Source organism: Parus major, chromosome 3, assembly GCF_001522545.3.
Source record: "Parus major isolate Abel chromosome 3, Parus_major1.1, whole genome shotgun sequence".
NCBI lineage: Eukaryota > Metazoa > Chordata > Aves > Passeriformes > Paridae > Parus > Parus major.
This window is the reverse complement of record NC_031770.1, coordinates 105,965,856-105,977,499: the sequence shown is the minus strand read 5'-3', so window position 1 is coordinate 105,977,499 and position 11,644 is coordinate 105,965,856. Positions and strand designations below refer to the sequence as shown.

Below are 11,644 nucleotides of genomic sequence, written 5' to 3'. Positions count from 1 at the left end.
ATGTTACTGTTTTCAGACTGATGTTTTGTGTGTGTTAACTGTTGCATATATTTTAGTACTGCTGAAGCTGTCCTACAGGAAATGGATAATATTAACATCAGGAGGAACAGGCGATCTGGGGAAGTAGAACGGCTGCGGATGTGGACAGATACAGAATTTGTAAGTGCAGAGTTTCTGAGATCTTGGAAAAGTTATATCACAGCAAAACTTGTCTGTTTTTGCAAACACCATACATTTGTTGTAGCTCTGTCTAAAGGTTTGTGATTTTCTTCAGTGGGTAACATTAAAAAACATGATAAACTAAACCATGATAATCTAAAATTCAGAACTAAATTAGTGGATATGCTTTACATTGTTTTCTTTATTGATAATTCATTGTCATGCTCTCATGATGTGTTGTGGTGGTTCTTTGGCTTGAAGCATACTCTGGTAGCCTGGAAGCAGGACCAGCAACTGTCATCTGCTTTTTTCATGAAAACTTGATACTAATGTTACTCTGCATTAGATGGACTAGATACTGTCTGAGAGCTTTACTTTAGCATCTATTAAATGAGACTGCTTTTGTAGTATACCTATGGAGAGCTCTACTGGAAAAAACACTTGAGGGCTGAGGATTGTGTGGAGCATTACTTAATGCACTGGGACTACTACTGAGTGACATAGGACAGTACTGATGGGAGTGCATGTGAATTTTATTCCAGGAAAACATGGATATGTATTCTCGAGTGAAAAGAAGGAGGAAATCACTGAGGAGAAATAGCTATGGGATTCAGAACCACCATGAAGTGTCCACAGAAGGGGAGGAAGAAGGTATGGGTGGTAAAAAATTGTGGGGGCTTGTCCAAAATACTTAAAAAATAAAGTTCTCTTTCCCATAAGATAGCAATATATGGGACTACAGAAAGCAGAACAAAGACTGGTTTCTAAATGTCTGTATAGTGCATTTCCTTCCTTCTGTTTTTTTAACACTAAGTAATTGGAGCTTTCCTTAACATTCCCTGTAACAATCCTGTGGTGGAAGTCAGGATGTAATGAGTGTACTCTACAACTGTGTGTGTTCTAACTGACTTGATGTTTCTCACGTGCTGAGTGGCAATTACCAGAAAGAATTTGTAATAGTTAGGCCTGCATCCTTCCTTTGGGGGCAGGTATTAATTAAAGTCTGTTTTCTGTCCATTGACATTTTAGAAGGCTTGTAGGTGCACAGCTGTATTTGAAATTCTACTTTCCTTTAAAAATTTGAATGAAACTGGTCAATGGGTTCAAAAATTACCCAGAGAGAAGGGATTGTGCCTAACTTTGATGGCCTGATGAGCATCATGCTTGGCCTCCTTAAAAATCAGACTTAAACTTAAGGTCGTCTGTACAGGTTTCAGCATACTGCATCTCAGTTTTTAACTAAAACTGCTGTGGAAGGTATGGTTTGTCCCAGTGAATAAGAATGCAGTCCTAGTTCACATATCCACAGATGGAAATTCTGATCCTGTTAACAGATGGGCCTAGGTTGTACCTTTATACATAAAGTATATAAAGTGTATTTCTGTGTTCTTTGCTTTGTGTAAAAATGGTACTGTGAATCATAAAGTTGTACTTATTTTCATGCTGTGTCAAATATTTGATTTATTGAGGCTCATATGGGAAAAGAGAAGAAAGGCATTATCCTTAATTAGAAGGATACTTATTGAAGAAAAAATACAGTGTGTAGAAGTGATATTTGAAGTATTTTACAACTAAAGCTCTTTTGAATGCATTTATTCTTCCTTCTTTTGCCTTTCCAGAATCTTGTGTAAAAAACTAGAAGGAAATTTGACAATGTGCTTTAGATTTATCATGGTCTTCAAATTTCCAGTGATTTGCCATTTAGCGTCAATTAATAAATGGGCAGTAATTCTCAGTGACCATTAAAATGTTAATTTTTTAGGATGAATTTAGCTCTGATGTGAGGTGGAAGTGTTCTGAAAATATTTTTACCCTCCAACAGAGTCTCAGGAAGAAGATGGAGATATAGAAGTAGAAGAAGCTGAGGGGGAAGAAAATGATCGGCCATATAATCTCAGACAGAGAAAAACTGTTGAGAGATACCAGGCCCCTCCAATAGGTGAGGAACCAGACAGTGCTTGACCTGCAGGAATACCATCCATGGATGTGGGGAGGGAATAGTTGCACAGCTACTTCTCAGTCCTGACAGAGTAACAGGGGTGCAGCGCTGTGTGATTTCCATCCTGTTGTGGGTCACCACGTGGATGGGACTGCTGAGAACCAGTCTGTCAGTTTGTCAGTGGTGGCAGCATTGCTGCCTCATTGAACTCTGCAGGTGCTGCCCTGGCTGTGCTCAGGGTCGGGGGTAAATGTGGTTTAGGTCAAGAAATTCTTGGCAAGTAGCAATCTAATAAATTAGGTGATTACATAGAAAAAATAGTTACTGCTATGCCTGCTTCTCTTCTTGAGTGGTAAGCCTAATTCATAACTGTGGATAAATGGCATAGCAGCAGTTATCACAAATGAGAAATCTGAAGTATTTCAGTTGGAAGGAATCTACAGTGTTCATAAAGTTCAACAGCCTGGCCGCTTCAGGGCTGACGAAAAGCATGTTATTCAGGTCAGTGCCCAAATGCCTCTTATGACAAGCTTGGGGCATCAACCACTTCTTTAGGAAGTCTGTTGCAGTGTTGGACCACTCTCTCAGTAAAGAAATGTTTCTTCCTGTCAAGTCTGAGTTTTCCCTGATGTGGCTTTGAACCATTTCCGCATGTCAGGGGATCATAGAATACAATTTCTCTTATAGAGAACTGCTGTGGTTTATTTGTTCAGAGAAATTTCAAGACATCCCATATTATCAGCTATGAAGAGGTTTCTGTATGGAGTATAATGTTCTGCAGATAAACTCAAACACAGCTCTGATTATTTGAGGAGGGTGAGGATGGAATTTCTGTGCCTGCATCAAGCCAAGTACAGTGATAGTGACAAAGCCCCCTGAGAAACAAGTGATAACCTTATTGATGAAAATTGATAATGCAGCACTTCTTTACTGCACTTAGATTAGTTTATTTTTCTTTTGTAATTGACGTTACAGTTCCAGCTCATCAAAAAAAGAGAGAAAACGCGCTGTTTGATATTCACAGATCTCCTGCAAGAAGAAGCCATATCAGGTAAATGTCAGTCTTTCAGTGTGTGGATGTTCGCTTTCCTTTAGTACATTCTGATAGGTTTTGATGTTCAAACCATTCTTGAGTGAGTTGCACAGTTCATTCAGGCATGTGGGTGAGTCTTGAATTGTATCCTAAGTTCAGACCCTGATCAGCATCCAGACAGGAGTGTCATGGCACTGTCTAAAACCACTAGAAGCTTTGTGCTAAACAGAATGGGAACAGGTGTGCTACAAGTACTGGAAAGAATTCTGCATGGCACACTATAGGTTTCTCTATAAGGCTATATATTTAATATTTAAATCCAGTGCATCAGTTTAACAAATATCCCCTTTCTGTTCTACAAAACTCAGCAAAGCAGGTTAATGTTTTTGTTTTCTTTCAGTTCAGATTTCATCCAAGAATTATCAACAATTTAATAAAATATTTAGTAAGCATAATTTTTGACTCTTATGTTTTGTGTCAAAGAAGTCTGGAGTGTACCAAGTTGTCTTGGAAACTGTCGGTAGGCTTTATGTAACAAAACAGATGAGATTACAGTTTAAAACATTCTTAAAAAAAATAAACTTACTCAAGCTTCAAAAAGACAAATCTGTCCATGAACAGAATCCAAGTAAATGAATACTAGTCATATCTGAAACTCTTTTCTTGTTGCTCAGTGAAAATATATATGATATTTTAATGCTGTAGTGAAAATATATAAAGTAAATAAAGCAATAGCTGAATCTTAGGATTCTAAAGTTTCTTTGTAATGCAGATAAGAGTTATTTTTTTCCTTGAAGAGCATATGAAAATTTTTTGGGTAATCTCTGGATTTGTACTTGTACTTACTATTCATACGTGAAGAGTGTGAAAGTTATTATCCCTTTACTTTTAGCCTGCATGTTACATATTTTATCCCTTCTTGTCAGGGCACTGTCATAAGAAGTCTTCCCAATTGCTTGATACTGTCTTTGATATATTTTGAAATGTATCTCATTTTTGGTCATTGAACAGAAAAACTGATAGACCATGTTATCCATTGGCAAAAATTAGTTAATTCAGTGCACTAACAATTTCATGCAAATAATGCAGCTCACTATATTCACTTAAAATCCAAGACTTTTTACTAATAACCAACTTCTTCATGCAAAAAAGTGCTGAATATTTCAAACTGATATCAAATTCAACACCTTTTTGTACACAGGATCTAATGTACATTCTCTGACATTTCTGAAGTACTCAGTTTTGTGAATACTGTCATACTAAAATAAGAAATGGTTCATTCAGACTTTGGATAGTAATTTTACTTGGATTCAGATCAGAAATACAGGTGTTTTGAGAGCCTGTTCTGCAATTCAGAATTAATAACCTCATAAAAAGAGATTATATACTTTGTGAAGTATAGAATTTTTTCAAAGAATATTTAAAGGAAAACATCAAACTATTAAGGAGACATTGGTATATCTGTTATGTTAGAGGTGGCTAAAGTGGTTGGTAGTTTTCCAAACCACAATTGCAGCTTATTGACTGTTATATTAATAATATATTAATATTATTATTAACATTCAAATCACATTGATAAGGTATCATGGACTGTTACGCACATGTTATGGGGCTCTGCTGTCCTAGTAATGTTCATGTTGAAACAGGATAATCAATGTGGCAGTAAAAGCTGTTGTTCCCCTCTCAGATTCTTTTGGTATACTTGATGAATCTAGAATTTGCATGCCTCTCAAACCTGAACAGTACTGTACTTGCCATTTCAGTTTCATTTTTATAGAAAACATGCTATTCTGCTGCAAAGAAAAGACTGAGTTTTCTGTTTGTTTTGCCACTTCAATAGGAGAAAGAAGCATGCCATTCACAGCAGTGATACAACATCTTCAGATGAAGAACGTTTTGAAAGAAGAAAATCTAAAAGCATAGCCAGAGCAAGAAATAGGTATCTAAGCATCCTTGGTCTTAAGAATGATTTGATTTTATTATTTATCAGAAAACAACCAGAACTAGTTTATAATGTTTTATGAGCTCTGCAGACTTCTGATTTTGTCTGTAATTACCTGCAGATGTGGTTTAGGAGGAATGCTGGTTATATATTAATACAAGTTTTAGAGTCTTATGAGTACATAATTAATAATAATAGTGATAAAAAGATAGAAATACAAGAGTAGCTGTTTGATTCAGTTGGATTACAAAAAACACCTCCTGCTGGTTAAAACATCATTGGGGTAATTTGGTCCTAGTTAATTCAGTTAATTCAGTACTCCCAGCTCTTCCCTCTTCCTCTTGTGTAAGAGTTCATGCATTCTACACACCCAATGTACATTTTTTTGACCTTAGATGTATTTAGCAGTAATCTAAAAGTGGAAGATCTGTAAGTAAGTTTATTCACTGATAGCTAGGTAAAGGAGAATTCTGCAGGGAAAAAGAGGTTTCTCATCTTTTGTCCATCTCTTCCTGTCTGCCACGTCGTTCCCTTTTCCATCACAAGGAATTCAAGCAATGTACAATGACCAGAAGTGTAGTTCTGAGTTTCACCTGTGTCTTACTAGTACCTTTCTTCCTCCCTTAACTATGTAGTTGGCCTGATATAATATCTTTGTAGGGCCTTAAAGGAAGGAAATATTTTTTTTTCTGTGTTTAATCAAAATAATCTGTCTGGCCTAGTTCTTCAGATTGAAATATGTGTATGGATGCATAAAACTAACTTTATGTTAAGGAGCTTCCAGATATATAACCGTAATTGCCACAAAAAATACTAGTTTTGTTTACCAATCTGCGAAGGTTATCTCTTTATGTAGTAGGAGGCATTTAATCTCTTGTTTCTTCACCTCCAAACAATGAAAGCAGAACAGTATTTATTTGGTGTTTGTTTGTTATTGAACAGGTGCCTGCCTTTGAACTTCAGAGCAGAAGACTTAGCTAGTGGAATACTTCGAGAACGTGTGAAAGTTGGGGCGAGTTTGGCTGACGTTGACCCGATGATTGTTGATAAATCGGTAGGTTTTGTCAGAGCTTTTTATCTGCCTTCCCTCAATTACATGTAAGCAGAATTCTCCACTGCCTCTTACTGATGTTGAAGTAAATTCATAAAAAGCTCAATGGTGTTTTTTATATTTTATTTTATTGTTATCAAAGCTTTTGCATACTTATTCCTTTGGAATACAAATCATTTTTTCTGGGACTTAGGCTGGGTCTCCATAGATGTCCAGGCACAGTTAACTTGCAAACCACATAAGCCTCATATGAGCAGCCAAGAGTTGACTTTCTCAACTGTTTCTTTCACACTTTCAAAATTCAGGGAAATCCTGTTGATCAATGCAATCAATTTTTATTCTAATGCATTTTTAAACATATTATAATAAAGGTGTTTTTGTGGAAAGCTGCTACAATATAAACTTAGTATGTTTTGTTTTGTTTTTTTCCCCTAAGGTGTGTTTTGATAGTATAGGGGGATTGAGCCATCATATCCTTGCACTTAAGGAAATGGTAGTGTTTCCTCTTCTCTATCCAGAAATATTTGAAAAATTCAAAATTCAGCCACCAAGGTAGGTGTATTTACTCTTACTGTTTCATTTTTTTTATTAAGCTCTGTGGAATTGAAAATGCATAGGGGGTTGATTCTTTCCCTGAAGTGTTTTACAGTTCAAATAGATTTACATGTTTGCTACCCTACTTGTCTGTCAGAATATGTAAGAGGCAGGATGAAGAGTTAAAAAAACCTAGTGTATTTTTCTTGTGGTAGAAAGGTAAACTTTGTGATTTGGTTAAAGAAAGAATTCTCATGTGTTTTATTTAGTAGTACCTTGCCTTTCTTTCCCATTATGTTATTAAATATTTTACTAGATCAAGCAAAATGCTGATGTTTCTCTCAATATTATTAGACTGGGATTTTAAGATTAATTAATGAGGCATCTTGTTATGTGATTTAAATGGGTACATGGTGTCTAAGTCAATCGAAAAATTTGGAATATTTTTGTCACTTAATTACTTAATTTATAAGAAGTAACAAACATTGGTTAAGGTATTACCTAAAATCTAATACTTGAGGAGGTGGTATTTAATGTAAAAGAATCCTTTGGAAACTTAGTATGCCTTTGATTAATGTTCTTTACAAATCAAAGTTTTACTGATTTGAAAACATAAAACAAACTTAGATTTTATGAAGTCATTAATACTACAACATGTTAATGATACAATACTACTAAAAAATAATAATACTATGAGATCTTAAGTCATTCTTCTCCAGGCTCCCTGTCTTCATTATAAAATTTGACTTGGAGTTTTTAGGAGATGTAAAATAAGTTTGTGACTGTGTTGATCCATTTATCTTCAGGGGCTGTTTATTCTATGGTCCTCCTGGAACAGGTAAAACCTTGGTAGCTAGAGCTCTAGCTAATGAATGCAGTCAAGGAGACAAAAAGGTGGCTTTCTTTATGAGGAAAGGAGCAGACTGTCTCAGTAAGTGGGTTGGTGAATCTGAACGTCAGCTTCGACTCCTTTTTGATCAGGTTAGAAGAAAATACATTTTTTTCGTATAATTTCTCTGTATGTTGTGTTTTGTGGTTCAGGTAGACAAAGGTATTTGCAATTGAAACTAAATAACTGTACATTTTAATTTATTAAGGAGGATTTTACTAAATGGCATATTTAGATGAAAAGAATGGAGGAATGCTGACTAGTCAGCATTGCTTTCTCTGGAAAATTAGAGAAAGAAGTCTCTTGATTTGTCTGTTAATGAAGCAAAGTAGTTTGGGTAAAACTTGAGGAAAAAAATATCAGTCAGTGTGTTTGAGTTTTACTGGCATGTTGAAGATAAATGCTGCAGAGGGGAATGCATGATTGTCATGGTTGTGTGTCTGTTTTAGTGATTTTTTGGCTTAGAAGAGATTAGACAGGACATAGTCACATAAAGCAGTAAAATGCTCAAATAAAAGTAATTGTCAGAGATGTCCAAAGAAACAGATTATGAGCAGATAAGATCATGTTTTCTGTAACGGAGTGTAAGGTGTGTGTTTGTCTTTATCCTGTCCAGCACACAGTAAAACTGGTACACTGGTGCCATCTTGCTTACTTGAAGTAGACTGCACTCTGCTTTGCTTTGAAACACTGCTGGAGTTGGAAATTCAGTTTTCATTTCAGACTTTACACTTTCTAACAAAGATGTCTCAATATGTATGTTAGTTTAGCATGGTAATGCTTTGTAAGTGAAACCACTTTTCAATGTTGATGGAGAACTTAGGAATTAAGAGTGAGTTTAATTTTTGTTCTGTTGATTGCATACCAGGCATACTTGATGAGACCCTCTATAATCTTTTTTGATGAAATAGATGGTTTGGCTCCAGTTCGTTCTAGCAGACAAGATCAGATTCACAGGTAATATTTCTTCTGTGCTGCTCTTATCTTGGTAAAGGATACATTATCTTGGTAAACTCTTAAATGTAATTTTTTCTCATTTCACAGGAAAGGTTTTTACTTTTTCTGAAGCCCATTTACACTAGAAAGGACAGATTGGTTTTTTGGTGTTGAAAGTCATCTTTTCAGTCCTTCAGGCAAACTGTAATTTTCTGGGAGCTGAATTGCAGTGACAATTACCCTTCAGCCACATTATTAACTGCAAGATTTCCACAGCCATTCCTTGATTTACTGTTTTGTGCTGTAAACAGATTGTCTGTTACCAGCCCAACAGAATAGCCAGTTGAAAAAATGTTATTCTAATGTGATGAATTGTAAAGTTCTGTCAGTAAACTGAACTCACCTGTGATTTTGATTCTTAATGGTGTGATGTATAAACATGTCATGTGATGCTACTGTGTCATTTTTTAAAACATTTTTTAGAACAGTTTGCTGTTGGCTGAATTTTTTTGTGGCTGATTTTGATCTCAGTTTTGCTGTGCTCAGTATGGCAACACACTTGTACCTGTCATTCTACAGGTGATGGTGTTTATGTGTCCATCTCCCTCCACTCTGCTGAGAGAAATTTGGGGCCAGCAGACCAGGAGGCCAGTGGAACATATGAGACTTGAAATGTTATTCATCTGTTTGTAGCTTAACTTTTTTCTTTTGAATGTATTAATTTTGCATTTGAAAATGTGAAAGTTCTTGCAGTGTTCCTTACACCTTTATTCTGAAAACTCTCTTGTAGCTCTATAGTGTCTACTCTTCTTGCCCTCATGGATGGACTGGATAATAGAGGTGAAATAGTTGTAATTGGTGCTACGAACAGACTGGATTCTATAGATCCTGCACTCAGGAGACCTGGTCGTTTTGACAGGGAATTTCTTTTCAACTTGCCTGACAAGAAGGTAAAACTTGGAAAGGAGGTTTATTAATAAACATCTTTAGTATATGAAACATTTGGGTGCCTAACAACCAAGCTTATGAAATAAAAATATTCATTCTTGTTCTAAGAATGTTTAACTTTAGGAAGACATTTTTAGTACAAACAGATTGTATATATATAAAGTTGTATTGAGCTTCAGATCTTCAGGATATAGCTAAAACTAAACAGAAGTAAATTATTCACAAAAAGCTGAATTGCTTATCTCAAAACTATGGATTTGTATAATGAACTCTACCTATTTGGGGGCATGAAACTTATGGTAAGAGAAAATAACTTTAAATCTTGTAGACTTCTAAGCATGTAAAAAATGTAGATGCACAGCCAGGCATTACAATTTTGGCAACAGAAACATTTCAGTTCCTTTTTCTAAACTCACATAAACTCAGCCATAATACTTCATGAATTTATACTTTAAATTAAAAGCATTTTGTATGTGGATAGATGTATTTAGATTCCATAGAACTTTTAGCTGGAATTGTTTTGGGATTCATGTGTGCTGTGCTACTCAGAAGTACATAAATTGGTGAAGCCTTTGCCAGTAGAACCTGTTACTCATAGGTGCAGTAATTAAAAATGAAATGATAAAATTATGGTAGTTCCTAATAGAATATGAGTTTTGATAAGTTCATGTATAATAATGTTGATCTAACAACTTAAAGTAGGTAACTGGTGAAAAAAGTACTGCTTATATATGAAATTAAAAAGAAGGGAAAAGCTTTATTCTGGAGAGACTTTGGAGTGCTAAGTTCTATTTTATATGTCTCAGTTACATGACAAAAGTAGGTAAAATAACTATAGATTCACATGACTAAAGAATATTTCTCTCTATGATATGGATTTGACTTGCTAATTTTTTGACCTTGTTTTCTATTAATTTTTTTTTTCCCTTTAAATCAGGCACGAAAGCACATTTTGCAAATTCATACCAGGGATTGGAACCCCAAATTGTCAGATCCTTTCTTAGGAGAACTGGCTGAAAAATGTGTTGGTGAGTATTATGTTGTTAATACTTTTACTGTAGAGCCTTTCTTTTCTATTTAAGATGTTGAAGGTATGTTAAATGTATCTAGATTTTCTTGTCTCTACCTTTCTAAACTTCTGTACTTTGAACAACACTCTTTTTGTAGTAACAGATATGCTTCTGTCTTACTAAAACACAAAATGAGTATCTAGTAGTCATCTGAAAACACAACCACGTTTCCTTTCTGTGACATCACTGTCCTTATACAGGATGTATACTCTTAAAGAGAAGCAAAAATGAAGTTGGAATTGGAATCTTTAGGTAGACTTCCAATTAAATTGGTAAATTATAAAAGAGGCAGACTTGGGTTCTTTTCTGTCTACTTAGTGAGGAATAAAACCAGTACTTGTGTGTGTGATTTTTCTTTTTTGTTTGTTTTGTACTGACTGGCATGCTCTCCTCTGACATAAATCCAGCAAACTAACCAGCCTTTCTAAAGATGAATTTTTTTTCCAGATTGCTAGCACAGAACAACCTCAAAGTGTAGACATAGGTAGGGGAGAAAAAAGCACCTCAGCATGAATACATGAAAAACACCTTTGGAGCTCACAAAGACCTGCTGTACTCAATGGAGGTTGGTTGTTCAAGATAAGCCTGCTGTTTAATCAGAAATAAACCCAAATATTTTTATAGTTAGTTTAACAGAGGAAATGACCCTAAAGCACATACCACAATATCTTCCCAACAACTTGTCATGCAAAGATACATTCTCTGTCAATCATCTGCTTGGATGAGCACTGAAATTCTCAGAAAAAGAGCAGTCTCAGATACCTGTGCTTTGGAATCCATCATCAGGGAATCTAAGAACTTTAAATTGAACATCAGTCCATTCAGTCAGGTACAGTACATCCGAATTATCCTACAGTACATCCGAATTATCCTCTTCATCCACAGGGACATCTCTCATCGAAGCAGCATCCCTCCGTTTTTGATGCACAAAGACCTCAACATCTTCTGGTGAGGAGAAAACATAACTATCCAGCAAACTCCAGTTTAAGCTTTGCCGGGTATAAGACAGCACATGACAAGCCTGTTTCATGTAAATTCTGCTTGAATTTACAAACATGTGGTGCTGCTTAGTGGGAAAGAGGGGATTAGGTGGGAAAAAAACCACAGATGTTTCTTTAAAAATTCACCGTATCTTTTCATTGA

General features: G+C 35.5%; 1 protein-coding gene across 3 annotated transcripts in view; it reads left to right on the top strand.

Moving 5' to 3' along the window:
- The window catches only part of ATAD2B (ATPase family AAA domain containing 2B), a 65,616-nt gene that overhangs the window by 9,855 nt on the left and 44,117 nt on the right, over nucleotides 1-11,644 (top strand). For all 3 annotated transcript variants that reach the window (XM_015622346.2, XM_015622345.2, XM_033513080.1), the window contains 11 exons: nucleotides 57-159; nucleotides 702-810; nucleotides 1,982-2,098; nucleotides 3,074-3,149; nucleotides 4,972-5,070; nucleotides 6,016-6,127; nucleotides 6,561-6,676; nucleotides 7,465-7,639; nucleotides 8,416-8,504; nucleotides 9,274-9,433; nucleotides 10,369-10,459. In XM_015622346.2, the coding sequence (XP_015477832.2) occupies nucleotides 57-159; nucleotides 702-810; nucleotides 1,982-2,098; nucleotides 3,074-3,149; nucleotides 4,972-5,070; nucleotides 6,016-6,127; nucleotides 6,561-6,676; nucleotides 7,465-7,639; nucleotides 8,416-8,504; nucleotides 9,274-9,433; nucleotides 10,369-10,459 (1,247 nt within the window). The remainder of the gene's footprint in view (nucleotides 1-56; nucleotides 160-701; nucleotides 811-1,981; nucleotides 2,099-3,073; nucleotides 3,150-4,971; nucleotides 5,071-6,015; nucleotides 6,128-6,560; nucleotides 6,677-7,464; nucleotides 7,640-8,415; nucleotides 8,505-9,273; nucleotides 9,434-10,368; nucleotides 10,460-11,644) is intronic.